Here is an 18,174-nt window from a genome sequence, read left to right on the forward strand (position 1 = left end):
CTACTCCTCATTAGAATGCTGTTTTAAAACACAAAAGATTTTATTGCAAAAACATTTATTTACAACAGGCTTCCTTTCCAAGTACCTTGTAGAGTTTTATTCCCTGCTGACAGAAAAACAAGGTGAATTGCTTTTGTCTATACTATACAGTCTGCTATGGTGACAAAGAAAAGGAGAAATAATGCAGCTGTGTATTAACATAGCCTAATCCAAACTAAGAGAAGAGTAGCCATGTTTAAAAAAAAAAAACCCTCAGACTCCTTAATTACATCAATATAAAATAATGAATCAAGCTATATACCTGTCAAATGAGTGGAACTGCATGGGAAGAATCGCTTGAGCTTCTCTCTTCAGTGCAGGATCTGGGTAAGGGATTGGATCCGGACCACATTCTGCAATTTCAACAGGGGCTGCCACAAGACTTTTCAGTATTTCCTTGACATTGATTCCTTTACTTTGGCTGATACTGGATATTGATGATGCAGGTTTCAGGATCTCACTGGGGCTTTCTGTTAAGCTCTCCTGAGACTTCTTCACTTCTGAAGACAAAGTAGACAAGAGCTCACTCATAGCATCAGGGCCTGTACTGGTCTCCAAGTCTGTCCCATTCAAAATACTGGGCATCTGTTCATCTCCAATCCCAGAATCTGTATGAGGAATAGAGCTTTCCAGCTGAAGATCTTCAACTGGTGTCGGTGTTTCTTTATCTTTGATATTTTCTGGGAACACAGTTGGTGTCTCTGCAATGAAATAGAGATGATGAAGAATCTTTAAAACTTTGATTTTTTTTCCTAAAAAAATGATCATAAGGCTTTACAAGATAGAAATGCAAAAAAGCCCACAAATCCTAGTAGTTTAAACCTTCAAGACTCATTTTACAGACAAAACATTTTGCTTTCAGCAGCTGTTTGGCATATTAGAAAGGCTCTGAAGAAGGAGCCCAAAGTTGCATTATGTGACAGTGACATTTAGAAATTACAGCCCACTACTTGCCCAGTAACCAAATGGTAGATTACTGACAAAAAAAAGCCTAACACTAAAATGAAAACCTATTGACTGCATATCTGTATGATCTGTGAGACTACTGGATAAGAAAAATGCAATCCCTTACACTTTAGAATGACTATCAAATGTAGTCTTTCTATTGCTGTCACCAAATATCAAGCTTACATTCACAATTTATTTATCCATAAAAGAGGTGTTAATGTTGATCCTTTAACGTGCTTCCTCCTTTCCACAGAAGATAAAATTCTCTAATTCTTTCAGGCAAGAAATAAGAACAAAATAAATATAGCTTTGTAGAGATGGGCAGGTAAAATCTGTTAGGTCTGGAACATTTTCAGAATAAAGTGAACACTGCAACACCTTGTAATGGAGAAAAACATGCCTCTGTTAATCATTTCAGTGACACAGACAAAATAATTTCATTAAATAAGAATAATTTGCTATGCTGAGTGGAAAGTTATCTAGTGTCATGCCTAACTTCCATGTTCATCTTTTTGCTTCCATTTCTTTAGAGTGAAAGAATGTGGCTATTTTTAATGACAAAAAGTTTGCATTCAAACTGATTTTTATTATTTATTTTCAAACTTCCTATTGTCACTGGATCACTTGCCTTGATTATAAAATTTACCTGGCCTATATATGAAATAGGAATAAATTTTTTTTGTTTATTTTTTGATGATTCTGATACAGCAGTTTAGATATGGAAAATATTTTACAACATAATTAGATGTAGCTCTTCCTTTCTGACAATTCCAAACAAAATGTTCTTCAACAATATAACTTCAGTAACAATCATAAAGCTTATCACCAATTGTTTGATACGGTCAGGTTTAAAATATCAACATATTTCACCACACAGGAATAAGTGTCCCTGTATGCATTTGCACATAAAATAATCTGTATAAGATTATTTATGTGTTTGAACAAAGAGCAGTGTAAACCTCTTTATGTGTACAAGCATTAACAAACAGATAAAGATGTAACAGAAGAGGCTTTTAAAAATAAAAATAAATAAAGAGAATAAGTCATTACAAGGAGTATTGTTCTCTTCTAACAGCCATAAATGCTGAAGCCACTTCCTTCTCTTTCTCCTAAGTGCTTTAAACACATCTTATCGAATAGATATGAGCCCTGCTTTGTGGAGCAGGAAGTAGGAATGGGATTTATGAGCTGCATAAAATGGACTCAGCATCTGCCAGGTCAGGAAGTAAAAAAAAAAAAAATCAGTATCTACTTAGTACCGCCTATATTTGGTACAGAAGGACATCTGATCCACAGAATGATCCTAATGAATTTTCTGCTTTTTTGTCTTCTTATACTTCATTCCATACAAAGGCAACACTTCTCTACAGAAGGGAAGAGTAGGACTGGACTGCCAGTCAAGCAGATTGTTGTCCTTGTAATGTATGGTAAGTCAAAGAGCATAAGGCTCCATTATTATGTAAATGAAAAGGGGACACTGAAAACAGAAGACAGTTCACTATATGGTGAAGTTATAGTACACCTAACCTGAATTTTCATTAAGAACAACAATGCCAAACACAAAACTAAACAGAGAAAAGCTAATGGAAATGAGGCTGTGGAAATTTAAATACCAAAAGAAAGACTTTAATGTATTACAATCATGGGAATGGACTGATTCCAGACCAATTAGGAAAGAAACAGTCTGTGACATTACTGGTCTAGTAGAAAGTACATTTGCCAAACAGGTAAGTGGAGATAGCAACATATGGCTGCAGAAAACCATGTATGGTTTCTCTTTTTAAGAAAGGTAGAGAAATGATCTGGACAGCTACAAGCCTTTGACAGTAAACAAGATTTCAGGGTTTATTTTGGAATAAAACATAGCAATGGAACAGGAGAAGATAGATTACAAAACAGCTTTGCTAAAAGCTTTTTACATACTTATTTCTCAAAGAAAAATAACAGCCAATGTAATAAAATTCAGAAAGGTTGGGTTGTTAAAACAGATAATAATTTAGCCAGAAGAACCTGGAAATTAATAGCCAGTGGGAAAAGAAACTGGTTAAGAAGAAGCTACCAGATAGTTTCCAAAGAAAAAACATCAGACTGAGGAAAACTACCATGAGTGTAATGTCATTTAAAATTTTAATATAGCCTGGCCAAACTATTACTGAGATAGCATACAATAGGTGTTTTACATGTATTCTCAGGATGCAAATTGCAGAAAAAGCTAAATGGAAGTGTTGGGATGAAAAACTGAGTGCAAACTCAATAGGAACACATTTAGATTGAGAACTGACAGCCACCACTATGGAATTAAGGTTGTGGAATAGCCCTCCAGTCAGAGTAGCAAATTCAAAAGTCAGAACTAATATCAAGACTCTAAATGGGACTGTGTTTAATTATTCTGCAGGTGCCTTGTAATCCTTTGCTATGAAAGGAGAATTAAATGCTAAGAGGATTCGTGATTCGAAAAGTTGAATCAGTGGATAAAGAATTTAGATATGATACATGATACAATACATAATACTAATCGGAATTATTTAGGAAAAAAAATCAAAATTCTATACACAGGTAAGTGTATGGATGATTCATTTCTACTGGAACCAGACATGTATCTTTACTTTCCTAATCTTGTCTCCAGTATAAATATGAATACACTACAATGAGTAAATTAAGCTTAGGTCTGCACAATAATAATTTCTAAAATCTAATCTCTAAAAACTACCTACATCCTATGCTTTAACTCTCATTTTTAAACATCAGTCAAGCTAAATGAGTAAGGTCCAATTTACTTTTTGTAAATCAAAGGGAAATAAATTCAGAACAGCTAAAACTGATTAATGATTGTCTCTCAAATAAGTACACTATTCTATGCAGTAATATGTCTGAGAAGATTATAAGACCTTATTGATCAGCATTATTAGTCATGGTGTTTTAAGTAAATTATAAACTCCTAAGTATGGGTCACAAAGCCCAACCAGTTTCAGTTACCATACTGCATGTCCACATGTTTTATTTGATTTTAATTTATATGGTGTAATAGCACTTCTGCAGCTTTCAGAGTTTAGGACTAAAGAATCAGTACTGAACACTGATTCATAATGTTATTTACTAAACACCTTAACCTGGTAATGCAGCTGCTTTTATAAAAACCCAAAATACTAACCTCACCTTAGCAAAACAATAAACATGAACAGAAGCAAAAATATAACAGATTGCACCTGTCTATGTTATAACATTTTGACAGTAAGCCTGTAAATTTGCAGCAAACCTCATCAGTTTCCTGCAGCACAAGGCCATGTAAGTAGACAAAGCCCATTACCAGATCCAGCGATCTTAACCCTGTCAAACAGGCAGTTGGCAGCCAGATGCCTCCTTCTTACTGTTTTTCATTGTAACTAATGAGTTCATCTACTACATTATGGGAAAAATATGGGCTTAAGTTAACTAAATGACATACTGTATATCTAGTGACCTCATCTGTCACACTCCTTCCTTAAAATATCTTGGTTGCTTGTGATTTATGGAGTGTATTGTAATTGTTTTAACCTACTGAGTTACCTAAATAGTTCTAGCACTACTTCCAAATGCCTAAAAATATGAAAACCCCTCATATTTATTACCTAAATAATGAGAGATTTCAAGTCTGTGGTAAGCATATATATTTTTGCCTTTATTAAAAAACAAAGAAAGAAACCCAAACAAAAAACAAAACCCAAAAAAACCAACAAACAAACAAACAAAAAAAAAATCCACCACAAAAATCTGCTTTTAACATTTATTTACTATAAAAATGGAAAAATTGTCTGTAAAGTTCTATGGTCTTTTTTCATCCTTAAATATTTATATACTAAAAAAAATGGAAAAATTGTGTGTATATTCATGTAATCAAGAGTATAAAAGATTGATAAATATTATTTTTAATTTCATACAATTTGGTTGAAAATTTATTTGAAAGTCACTAGCCCAAATCACTGTAAAATCTCTGCTGCAAACAATATAGCAACATTTGGCAATGGAAGGTGTGGTGAAATCTTGATTTAGGAGTTGCTGCCACCTTACGCAGTCATAGAATCATAGAATTGGCTGGGTTGGAAGGGACCTCAGACATCATCGAGTCCAACCCTTGATCCACTACTGCTGCAGTTACCAGACCCTGGCACTGAGTGCCACATCCAGTCTCTTTTTAAATATCTCCAGGGATGGAGAATCCACTACTTCCCTGGGCAGCCCATTCCAATGTCTGATCACCTTCTCGGTAAAGAAATTCTTTCTAATATCCAACCTAAACTTCCCCTGGCACAACTTAAGACCGTGTCCTCTTGTCTTGTTGAAAGTCATCTGGGAAAAGAGACCAACCCCCACCTGGCTACAACCTCCTTTCAGGGAGTTGTAGAGAGTGATGAGGTCTCCCCTGAGCCTCCTCTTCTCCAGGCTGAACAGCCCCAGCTCCCTCAGCCTCTCCTCATAGGGTCTGTGCTCGAGTCCTTTCACCAGCCTGGTTGCCCTCCTTTGGACCCGCTCCAGGACCTCGATATCCTTACTACACTGTTTCTGTATAACTATCTTAAGATATTGATAATAACCTTATTAGCTGCCTTTTATAGACCCCTTTGAAGTATTCAACAAACTTTCAGGGACGGTAAACTACAAGCAGGAAATGCTTTCAGTCCAACCAGGCAGTGATATTACCGCTTTTTCTACAGGTGGCAGAATCAACAAAACAATTCTTAAGGTCTAGGCTATAAAGAGCAAATGAAAAAAAATTTTCCTAGCAACATCAGTCAACTTGTTTCCATATATGAGCATGAGCACAATTAAACTGAGAGGAGAAATGAAGTATGGGGACAGAATCAGAGTAAGATGGGTCTGATTTAAGCGTATATTGAAAGGAGTAACCAAGACTGGAGCCACAATGGAAATTTATACAGTCTCAGTGCACTTCTGTCTGGCTAACACAGCAGCAGTAACTGAGCATATAAAGAGGTGGAAGGGGAATGCCACAGCAGCATCTGTGTGGGAAGAGAGAAAGCCTCGAGTGGGGAGATGCCAGAGCTCCAAGGTAGGGCTGAGGGCAGGGGGAGCTCAACGGAGCCCTGGGGACAGGGAAAGGTCAGATACGAAAGACTCTGGGGTGGCTTGTCAATTGGAGGGGCACAGATCTTGAAAGAGATTTAAGGCAGAGAGTTGGCACTTCCCCTTTAATCAGAACAGATTTGTGAGGAGGAAGGATGTAGCAATGGAACCTGAAAAATACACTGGCTCTGAAATGGGCGAGAAACGGACTGAGAGAGACTTATGGTGGGGAAATCAAGTCTGGGAAATGATGAAAAGTCTGTGTGGCAGACAACAGAGTTATTAGCCACCTATTTATTTATTTATTTTGCATCTGGATGTCTTCTTGTAATTGTCTTCTCTTTTTTGCTCTCTGGAAATTGCTTCCACTTACTCAATTTTGTCAAAACTCTTATTGTTTGAGTCTAATCAAACCTCTTTCACTCAGTGCTTGATAGATAAGATCTGTACATCAGTCTAGTTGACTACTTTGTTCCCAAACCAAATGTCAGCAATGCTTTACCAAAGGATTAACTGAAAAAGACTTAGAATAAAACAAATTTTAAATGAAAAGTTGCAATAAGGAAATGTCAGTTTCAGAGTATAAAGCCATTTGTTTACATTTAAACAAAATATCTGAATACATGTTAGGAACAATATGGTAATATGCATTGTTTCTACATTAATTTCCTTAGTTTTTATCAGTTTCTAGTTTTTAATTTATTTTTAATATTTGTTTTCTGTAAGCTCAGAAAACACATAATAATATTAAAAAAGAAAATATTAGTTGGTAATTATCTATGAGAATATTTATATTTCTAAACCACTTTGAGAATGATGTTTTTGTGATTAGACATTTCTTGCAAAAGTAATAACCAATGTAATCTGTACCCTAGGCTACACCATCCAGCCACAAAAGTTAACAGTGAAGCACAAAGTATTTTGCATAGATAAGATAAAACTTAGATTACTTTCAAATATCAAAGAACTGTTAAAACATCTGTAATTTCTACAAATGAAAATAAATGTTATTTTACAAAAAGAAAACCCAACTGCTTCATGCATACATGATCGATAAAGTAATAATGAAACACATGAGTAAAAAACCTCTCCACTGATGCTATAAGTAGCTTGTGAAGGGCAATATATATTGGATCAAGACATATTTATTACTGTTACATGATCTTCAAACTGTAGGTACTCTCAGAGGCAGTTGGAATAGTCAGCATATATTTCAACAGAAAAATAATATGACAATTTTGAGCATCAGGCAGAAATTCAAGAGAATTTGGATTTTATGACTCTCACAACAATCATCCATGACACTGTATTCACACAGAAAGGAGAGCCACCCTCCAGGATGACCTAGACAGACTGGAGAAGTGGGCTAACAGGAATTTTATGAATTTCAGTGTAGAGAAGTGCAAGATCTGCAGGAAGGTGCAGATTAGTGGGCTTGCATACTGGTCAGTAGGCAGAGAGGAAATAAGGAGGCTTGGAGGGACAAAGACATCGCTCAGATTTACTATTTCCCAGGTACAAAGGGAACATGCCTGACAATAATTAGGTTGAAGATATTATGTAATTTTTTAGATAAAGTTCCCACTTTCAGACCATATCCATGTAGCACTCAAAAAGGAGAGGATGGCTCTATGAATGGAGAGGATGGCATGGATATAAGAAATTATAGCTATTGGATGGGGATACTACTAAGGTACATAATGTCATTAGACTGGATCAAGTGCCTGAGAATTTTATGCCAGTTTTTGTCATAAACCAAATTTTTTTGTCTGGAGTTCAGCTTAACCTAGTCAAAGGATTCATGATTAGTCTGACCAAGGCAGAGGTTTACAATGACATCTATAGCAAATGGCAAGAAACGGGGATTTCTAGTGTCCAATTTATCTCCCCTTTAAGTATATCTCTGAAGGAAGCTACATAAATTGTCCCATAAATGTCCCCAAACTTCTTTCCACAGATAAGAAAGGGACCTAGGATGCCTAGCTCAGAAATTGATTCACTACAGATATTTTCCAGAAAGCACAACCCACATATGACTGCTGCTTTTGAGACAGAATCTGAGAATCTACTAATACAGAGGTTTTGGTCACACTGCCATATCCACAAGTCACAGAGACACTGAGAATCATAAAGAATGTTGCTATTGTCTTTGACTAGTCAGGTGAAAATAACTCTCCCCTTTTGGCAAACACATATTTAATGCTATTCCCATCTTTACTACACCTCCAAATTTTAACTATTTTGAAGAATTTCTCTTCATCAAACCTGCTTGAAGAAATCTGATTAATCAAAATGTCTGTAGACCAGGCAACTTTTTGGACCACTTGACAGGCTCTTCCATTTAAATAATTATTGGTTTAAAATCTCCATTTTTAAATCTCCACAAATGCCTAGAAATGGAGCCATGTGACATACCAAAAATTTAACTCATTCTAATTCTTCATTATTTTGAACAGAAAGAAGCAAGTCACAAAGTTTACTTTTGAAGAATTGTGTTTCTCAGACATCTTTCAGATGCAAGAGAACAGATCTGATCTGCTATTTTCCTTGAGACAAAAATAATAAATTACTCCAAAGAACAATACTGCATATGGCCTAAACTGAAAAGACAGGGAGCTTTCTTTCCATTTTGCCAGTTCTGATTTGGCTGACTATTTACAGACTATTTTTGGAAGTACACCAGCACTAAAGTCATCAGAACCTGGCAAAAGGAACTCAAGCACTTGTGATAAACTTATGACAAGGAGTAATATGTGCAGAGATACACTTCTCACCATGAATCAGCTTAGAAAGAAAAGAAAAATACAGATGTACAGAATTTTACACAGAAATAAACTTTTTTATTGTTAAATGGCAGTCATGGGCACAGTCTACTTTTTTCATTCCTGAGTGTGTCCTTTTTCTAATTGTAGCACATGGCTTGTGAACAATATTTGATTAACAGTAAAAGAAACATTAAATTTTTATTGTACCATCTGCAAACATTTGTAATTAAAAGTAGTATATATTTCCCTGCAAAACATATTTAAAAGTTTTTTATTTCAATACTATATTGCAGGTATAACATCATCAAGAAACGAGGCAAAAGTCAACACTGTATATGATAAGAATATAAAGTTTCTTATCAAGTACAATGATGTTTAAAATTTCTGTATAGCCTGCACTTGAAACCAGCTGTAGTTGCTGGTAAGAAGCACACACCAACCACAGACTAAAATCTGCCTGAAACAAATACGGTCTCACAAAGGCTTAAATATTTTTAACTAAGTTATTGTTCCATGTAAATAATAATAATAATAATAATAATAATAATAATAATAACAACAATAATAATAAAGAAGCATCAAAAAGAATAAAATCACTGTTTTACTTAAATACTGGCAATATACCTCCTCCTAATCTTCCCCTTCCCCTGCAAGTTTCCTGGTCAGGTAATTAGATTCCATCTATAAAAACCAGAATGCTTTCAAGCCACCAATCTTCCTTCCTTCATTACGAGATGTGGCCCAAAGAAGTTTTATACCATTCTAAAAACAATAATACCATGGGGATGACATAGAATGAATCCTTGACATGCATTCAGTGTCACGTTGAATGAATAAAATCTAGAGGATTTACTTCCATGTAACAACTGATTTTTTAATAAACAGGATTTTGTTTTAAAATGTGCTTTTACTTTTAAATGCTCGATTAAACCAATCTATTGTATGTTAAAATACCCTAAAATATGAAATAATATTACAATATTTCATGCTTGCTGCCACCATCTGAAAGCATGTCAGATAACTAAACCAAATTCTATTGTCTTTGCCAATGAAACAAAAGGTTCTTGAATCAATAAAATAGGTTTTGAGTTTTAGACTTTTCTGACAGTGTCTCAGGGTTTTTTTTTATTTTCACTTCCTGCTAATATTGTTCAGTACCAAGGAACTAGGTTCAGAATATAAAAAGCAGAAACATTCTTTAATGAATGAAGCAGTTAGGTGTAAGAGGCTGAGACCTCATAGAGCTAAAACACTGAAGGATGTAATGATATCAACAAATAAAATAACTAGCTGCAGATAATGTTTCCTTTACTGAATAATGTGTTTCTAAAGCCAAAAAACTTTTTTTTTCTTAATCCTTCTCTCACTTTACTATAGATCTATTGAACTGTTTTAAATACAAAACTATATTTTACCTGAGCTTGAGGTAAAACAAGTACAACAGACAACAGTATAATATACAGTTCTTAAAAAATGTTTTATCTGAAATATTTTGGTTAGTTTACATGGCTGCCTCAATTTCTTCTTAAACTTTTTTCCTTCTTTTGTTACATATATTTTATTCATGTACTATATGTGGATAAATCAAAAAATTACTTTTTCTTCTTTTGTCACACATTCTATCAAATGCCAAGCTTTGAACAAACAGCAGTATGATCTCATTTATGTTGCATAATTTACTTTTATTATATTAAATCTATTAAAATTTAAAATATCTCTGAGTAATTCTGTTTTGAGGCAGTCTAACCAATCCAAATTTTCAAGTAAGGGTGGTTAAAAATAAAATAGACCGTCTTATACACAGAAACATGGTCTAAATGAAAAAAAAAATAGGAGAAAGAAATATTTAATGAAGTTTTATACTGTAGTAGCATGTAGTAATGTAATACTCTTTTAAAATAAAAGCAAATTATTCATTCTTTTATCTAAAATAGATTAAAAAATAAAAATGCAACTAACACAACAAAGAATATTACACCAGCAAGTTGAAAAATATTACTTTTTCTTTGTATGGCAGACAATTTTTATGAATAAAAATTCAAAACCCTTCCTTACTACTTGTTAGAATTTAAAACAATTTATAACATACATATACGCACACATGAAAATTTAAATTATGTCAGATTAACATAATGATACTTCAAATTCATGTATTATTTTAATGTAATGCTCCCAGAATAGTGTTTGAGAAACATAAGTTGCACTGTTTCTAAAGTACAAGGTTAACAATGTATTTTCTTTATAAACAATATGCAATTTTAAATCCCCTTAAATCTGTTAGGCTTTTTATAAATGAATCTTTTCCCCCACTGAGATTTTTGCAAAATTATACCAAGAACATTTTTGTTAGATTAAATTTTTTAATCTATTTTATATTTCTCTATTCACAGCATAGTGCATGCAAATAAATGGGAAAATGTACATGCAAACTTGACTAGAGTTACACTCAGATAACCCTCTTTTTTATGTCATGACAGCAGATAAACATATTTCCAACATTGTATAGTATCTATTCAAACAAACAAACAAACAAAACAAATCAGGCCCAAAACATATAATAGTTGCTCTGGTCACAAAAGCAGTTTCCTTCAAGAAAAGCACAGCACAGCACATTAACTAACAGGCATAAAATAATTCACAATACATACAATATCAAAGGTTTACATACCATCAAGAAGGCAAGAAATAAAGAGAGAAAGGAAGGCAAAAGAGCAGGAAAAGATATGGGGAAAGGGAATACTAGAAAAGTACTACATACTTCATGTGGTATGCAATATTTTAAAAATAGGCCTCATTTTATTTTTATGGACCTAATATTTTAGCAGAATAACCACAAACAAAAAGCATTTAAAATCTTCTGCATCCGTTTTGTTCTCCTGACTGTTTTGTTTTGATTTGGTTTAATTCCATTTCATAATAAGGTAATAAATGGTAGTGGGAAAGAGATTTCCTGGAGAAAAATAGGCAGGAAGTTAAGGTTTTAAAGGTATCACCAGGTTTGATCTCCATGTAACCTGAGGCGTATACTTGTTTTTCAACAATTACATCACAGTTAGTTCTTGAATTACATTACATTAAATAAGAACACCCAAACAGGTTAGGAGATGATGTTAATATTACCTTTGTAAAATGAGTGGGCAAAGCTCTGCTCAGGAATTAACTTGGCAAGGAATCCATGGTTCAAACTTGGGTGAGGGATAGATGGTATGACCACAACTGTGGAGAAAATCATGGAATCAAATGTGAGCCAGATAGTATTCATGTATGACCTGGTCCACTGTGGATCCATGACAGATATCCTATCTCATTGAAACATGCAAATATGGGTTTCAACCAAAAAAAATGCATTTCTAAAGGAAGAAAATAACTTCTGTATCAAGAGATAGGAAACAGCATACCTATTATTTGGGCACTTCAAGAGTGACATTAATGGGGAAAAAGAGACACAGATAGAGGCACACACACACACACGCACACACAGGCGAGACAATTATGGGTGAGTCAGTTCACTGAAAGTTGCAGTTCCTTCATGCAGAACCATAGCATATAACCATGAATGCACAAAAAAATTATGATTTCTCACAATTGATTACATTAATGCAGTATATTTAAAATGGAAAGCCTACAAGCACATGGATTTTAAAAGTTATGCATAATTCGCAAATTAAATCATCATGATGAATCAGAAAATAATGACACAAACTGTCAGATAAATTCTACAAAGAATGAAATCTAACAACTCCAGAAATGAAGAAAGTAATCAAAATTGACACAAGAAGAAAAACATACAAAAAGAATTTAATGGACAAATTAAGATACCATTTTCAGCTATTTAAACACAGAAGGTAGAGTTACAATCAATCCAACCAGACTTGAAAAAATCTTCTAATTTCACAATATTTGGAACAAAGTGGGGTAAATTTTTTGGGAGGTCTGGCAGCTAACAGAGTCCCTCCAGCTCAGGCTGAAGAACACATGCCACAGTAAAAACTACTACTACTACTACTACTATTACAAAAAATCATGAAGAGTTCAGCCAAAGAAGGTTATAGAAGTGCTTCATTTTTACTCTATTGTTTCCATAGGCTTTTGAGTGCAGGCACCAACAAAACAGGACTTCAAGAAACTACTCCACCACTACCCTTGAAAAAATCTCCTTATTCAAACAAAAGGAGGTCGCTTGGGCAAACAGCTGTGTTTGCTGTGTTAAAGATATCTGTTCTTACTGACAAATAACAGATTCAGGAAGTTGAGCTGATGAACTATCTTGTACTTTACAGCTTTAACTCCCTCAGGAACCCTGTCTCTTTATAATTATTTTCAAATTAAAGAAAAAAAAAGCATAAAAAAGCAATATGCAAATGAAAATTAGTCATACCCTGTAAAAAAAATACCTAGAATAACTGAAATTTAAAATTTCATGCCAATGAATGTCAATCTATGCTAAAGTGATTACAGAGGAAGAAAGTAGCAAGTAATTTCCTATTAGGATCTTTAGCTATTCACTAAAAATAATTCACAGTAATGTAAGTTCTAAAAAAACCCTGCATATCAAAATGAAAAATAACATATGAAGAAAACAAATGTACCTGTACTTGTTGGTGAATTTATCTCTTGTCTGATATTTCTACCTGCCTGGCTCCCAGATCTCGCAGTTTCTCGCTGTGGTTCTAGTATATCACGGTATTTTGAGACCATCAGAACAGAAATAAAGTAGACTACTGCCAAAGCTAAGAACTGAGCCTGTTTGCTGTCATCCTGTGTTGGAGAAAAAAAGAACAGATTGTAATACTGGAGACTTCCATAGGATTTTCACACCAAATCATCACAAGGCTTTATAAATAATACCTCTCTGAAATGTTACATCTGTTAACACAGTAGTAATTGGATTATGTAGAACACTTAAAGGATTTGCAGTGGAGTACTATGCACACAGCATGTATTATGTACTGTATCTTACATGTAATTTGTCAACTGAGAAAATCTCTGGGACTGTGGGGTCAATAGGCATTTCCACCTGGAACCTTGATTCTGCTCTGAGAGATCTTCCAAGGCTTCTCATCAGCAAGGACAACTGACTTTGGCTGCCCCAAGGATAAGACACTGAAAGCTCTTGTCACAAGAAGGTAAAAGGCACTGCAGCTGAGAGGGAAAACTAAGTTCATTGCTGCTTTTCTAGCTAACATAGGATGCATACAGCTTCTAGCAGCATGTGAAAACAGAGGGGATATGACCATTATTTTTCTTCCAGCAATAAAACCTTAGCTACATTCTGATTTCTTCAACTGGACTGTCAGCAGCAATACCAGTTCTCCAAGGTTCTCATTTAACTAAATGCCAGGACCACAACAACTTGGCTGTCTTCTCTACCCACCCCGTACACTCTGCTGTTCTATGGCAACTGCCCTCTATGGCATAGATACCATCCTGATTGAACCTGCTGTAGTTCAGATGAAATATCTTCTATAATTATTATGGTGTAAAACCCAACTGAATTAAGACTTCAATCTCTATCTAATCCTGCAGTGGTTTCACCTTTTGTCAATTACGCAGGTGTGCATTTTCTATTACAGATTCAGTGTTTGCTTTCCCTGCTTTCTTGGTGTTACTTAATTTTGCTGCCTGAATTTGCAGTTCTTAAACTAAGTGGAAATCCTCTTACTAAGTTCTTTCATAGGAATGCCAGAAACATTATTTTCACTATTCCCTTTTCCTCTAATTAACAAAATAATGTAAGAAGATCTCCACCTGAATTCAAGCTTGCCCTTTCAAGATCAAGGTCATCCTGCCAGATAATTTTATTTTTTTTTGAGTCAAGTCCTACTTTATTCTCTTTAAAGCAACTTCTAACACCAGTAATCACTTCAAAGCACTTGGGGAAGTTTAAATATAACATATCTATTTGAGTATATATAAATTCCTGTTGTACTACTTTCATAAGCAAGCACATTGTGGCACAGTTGGATAAATATCTGACACCTTAAGTAATAGAGTAATAAACATAGGCCAAATCTGATTCATCCTGCCTTGATTATCTGGCTAATATAAGACCAAGTCTGACTGTTAAACACAACTAGTAATCTCAGATAGCTTACCAGTATTATTTTAAAGTGCAGAAAGTGGCTGGGAGTTACCCAGCCACAAGCAGATGGTTTTCAGATAATATAGGAAGTGCAACACATGAATGGTATTTTTAATTCTGGTACAATCAAAATCTCTTTCAAATATAAGTGACGATTTTGCAGAAGAATTCCAGCACTTATTACTCACCACATCACGAAAAACAACTGCTCGTAGACGATTAATATCAACATCCTGAAGAAGCCTATCAGGGTCTTTTATAGGAGAAAGATTGCCAGGGACATTTTCAAGTGGAGTCTAAAAATAAAAAGTAAGAAGATTCGATCTCCCCCAAATATCAAAGCGTTTTTATTTGAACCTTATTTTGGTATCTTTTAAAATATATTCCATTAAACTTAGATGATCTTTACTACTAATATATTTCCATCATAATACTCAGATAAGGGTTCTAGAAACAAAGCAATGTTTTATTAGAACAGCTATTTAGATATAAATTGCTACGTCTTCCCAGTCCGTCAGAATAGCTGTACCCCTTCCCAGAATTAAGATCTTTTGGATACAAAGGGTTATTTTAGATTATAGTTGTTTCATAGCAGTACGATGAATTATTTCTAATATGTGCATTAAACTTATAAACAATGATTATAAATATTTAAAAAAATAATTATGATGTTCATTTTACTCAGAATTATTAAGTACTACTTACAGAATCCTGGCTCTTATTACAAAAGCATAGAGAAGAATGTTTCCTTTTAAAAATGATAATGTATTACAAATGGTGCCTGAACACCTACCAGTCTACTTATAGTGATTTGCCTTGGAGTGAATATGATTAGCATGGATAAATGTTTTTCTGAGATTTAATGAAATACTATTGTGAAAGGAGCTGAGTTTGTAAATGCTATCTGAAAAAGTCTTTTGAGAAGAAAACCCACTAAATTTAATAATGAAAATATACTAGGAAAAAAGGAATCCTTTACATCATAAAAAGTATTGTATTTTAGTCATGTGCTATGCTAAACTCTTTGATTTTAGTTTCAGGCTTCTTTACAAGTCTTAAAGCTGTAAACAAGTAAAAAAAAATATGAACAACAAATTAATGAAAGTGGAAAAACTGTGCTTTAATAGAATATTAAACATGTTATGACTAACAGGCATGCAAAGGTCTGTTGAAATTACTGGGACTCAGATGTTCCACCAACACAGAGGCAATTGGAGGATTTCATCAAAGCTAGAAGTGCTCTGACAGATTAAAAAAGCTGTGCAGGTATGTATGACAGATGCTAGTAAGGGGACTTGCTCTTTGAAGTAGACCAAGCAAAAGTGAAAAAGCTGTTTAAAATTACTCCAGTCATAATACTGCATTAATGTTTTCTTGTTTCAAATAAATCCCCCCAGATACTTTTCCTTTAAGCCAGTTAATAGCAAAAACTTAAGCTTTTGACAAGTACAATTGGTTTTGGCAGTTAAAATTATTGTCTGATCCTATACAAGAGTGGTACAGATTTGTCATTGCTGTTGGTAACTAAAGACCAGGTTACCTTGGCTCCTGCTGCTGCAGTTACACCCTGAAGAGTGTCTTGAGTTTTAGTGCCCATTAATGATGTCTTGGTCACTCTTTCTCTCTGCCTGTGCCGACATTCTAAGCAGTTTCTCACAGCCACACAACAAACTAAGAAGAAGTTAGGAAAATGCTACAAATTAGAATATTTTCTAATCAATATATTCAGAACATTAATTAGCAGTTTGCATGTCTAGTTTAACGAGTCAATAGCCACGTCCAAAGTGCCACATAGCTGTCATATTAGACTGTGTCAGTACCAAGAAAGAATTCTGGTGGCTTAATAAATTACTTAGTTGACTAATAAAATGTTTTATATAATTGCTATATCACTATACTAAAATTTGAAAATGATCACTCCATGAACTGGAGCTTTTCTATGTTATTCATCAGTTGTCAACACTTACAATTTAAAGGTATTTATGTACAGATGAAATAGGAAAAAAAACTAGTAGGTGGTAATTTAGAATTTGGTAAAAACTGATCACTGAGAAGAAACCACAAGTTTTCTATCAGTATAATTATCAATGACCTAATGAATGGTACAAATAATAACAGGACAAAACTTGAGTACAAAAATTATGCATTTTAGAGGTGAAAAAGTAGGAGGGATATAACATTAGCAAAAAAGAATCATGCCAGATGACAGCCAAAATTTAATCTTCTCAAGGATAAAGTGGTAAAATATGAATAGTTTGAATTATTCATAATTTTTAAAAAATTCATTAATTAACTTTAACAGTATATAGCATATAGTAAATGGTGAAGAGAGGTGCCAGACTGTTGCCACATATATTAAGGTCTACATTGCTGGCACACCCATCACATGCTTTGAATTTTATATAATATATGAGTAGTGTTCCAAATCCATGGACACATGCATAAGGAAACCTGCAATAGGCAGGTAGCAAAGCAATGAGAGAAAAAAAAGTCTTACTTATTTATATTAAATGTTTTTACTCCTCCAAAATACATAAAAATTGAGAGACATAATTTCAGACATGTTATTTTAACTTATTCTTGTGCCTAAATAGAATAAACTTTAAAAATATATCAAATCAATAATAGATGGGATTTTCATCACATCATATTCAGCACAAGTCCTCTCTTACTTGTGTCACTATTTGATCCATCTGTAGCTCAGTGATCTGTGAGTAATTATTTAATAGATACTGTCTGCCAACTTACCAAGCCTTAGGCACTGTCGCATTAGACCTCCAGAAGACATGTTTTTTTCAGCTTCAATCTCACTAAAATTTAGAGAACTGGCAAATACCAGTACATCAACCATTGCCATCAGACGGCTGAGAAAAGTTACTGCTGTCTCTGCTGACATTCCTTGTGTCACTTCAATATTTTCCAATTCAGTCTTTAAAAGAAGATAATTGAATTAAACAGTTTGAACACAACTGAAATACAAAGGCAGCACATACACATGGACATCTAAATTGTTATGCTCAATGACAACTACATTTAAGTGTTATTTTAAAATCTCCTGTTACCACTGACATAAACTGATTGAAATTCAAAGACAGCATTTACGAGTGAGAAAATTATTTCTGTTTACATGCTGTAACAGACAAGAAAAAGTCTGATATAAATGGGAAAATTATTAGCAATTACATAAAGACAAAGTGTGGCCAGAAAGTAAAACAGTGTATGGTTTATAAGGGTGCAACTTACTATTACATTCTTCCATAGGCTAAGCAAACTGGCAGG

At 34.1% G+C, this 18,174-nt stretch overlaps 1 protein-coding gene across 3 annotated transcripts in view; it reads right to left on the minus strand.

The window, feature by feature from the left end:
* The window catches only part of NBEA (neurobeachin), a 464,261-nt gene that overhangs the window by 289,417 nt on the left and 156,670 nt on the right, over positions 1–18,174 (minus strand). For 2 of the 3 annotated variants that reach the window (XM_030449922.1, XM_030449928.1), the window contains exons 26-31: positions 17,644–17,824; positions 16,436–16,566; positions 15,084–15,191; positions 13,403–13,571; positions 11,934–12,029; positions 302–740 (exon numbers count right to left, since the gene is read on the minus strand). In XM_030449922.1, coding sequence (XP_030305782.1) covers positions 302–740; positions 11,934–12,029; positions 13,403–13,571; positions 15,084–15,191; positions 16,436–16,566; positions 17,644–17,824 — 1,124 coding nt within the window. The remainder of the gene's footprint in view (positions 1–301; positions 741–11,933; positions 12,030–13,402; positions 13,572–15,083; positions 15,192–16,435; positions 16,567–17,643; positions 17,825–18,174) is intronic. The other variant, XM_030449935.1, reaches the window with a different exon arrangement.

The sequence above is a fragment of the Calypte anna genome, chromosome 1 (assembly GCF_003957555.1).
Source record: "Calypte anna isolate BGI_N300 chromosome 1, bCalAnn1_v1.p, whole genome shotgun sequence".
In the NCBI taxonomy this organism is placed as follows: Eukaryota; Metazoa; Chordata; class Aves; order Apodiformes; family Trochilidae; genus Calypte; species Calypte anna.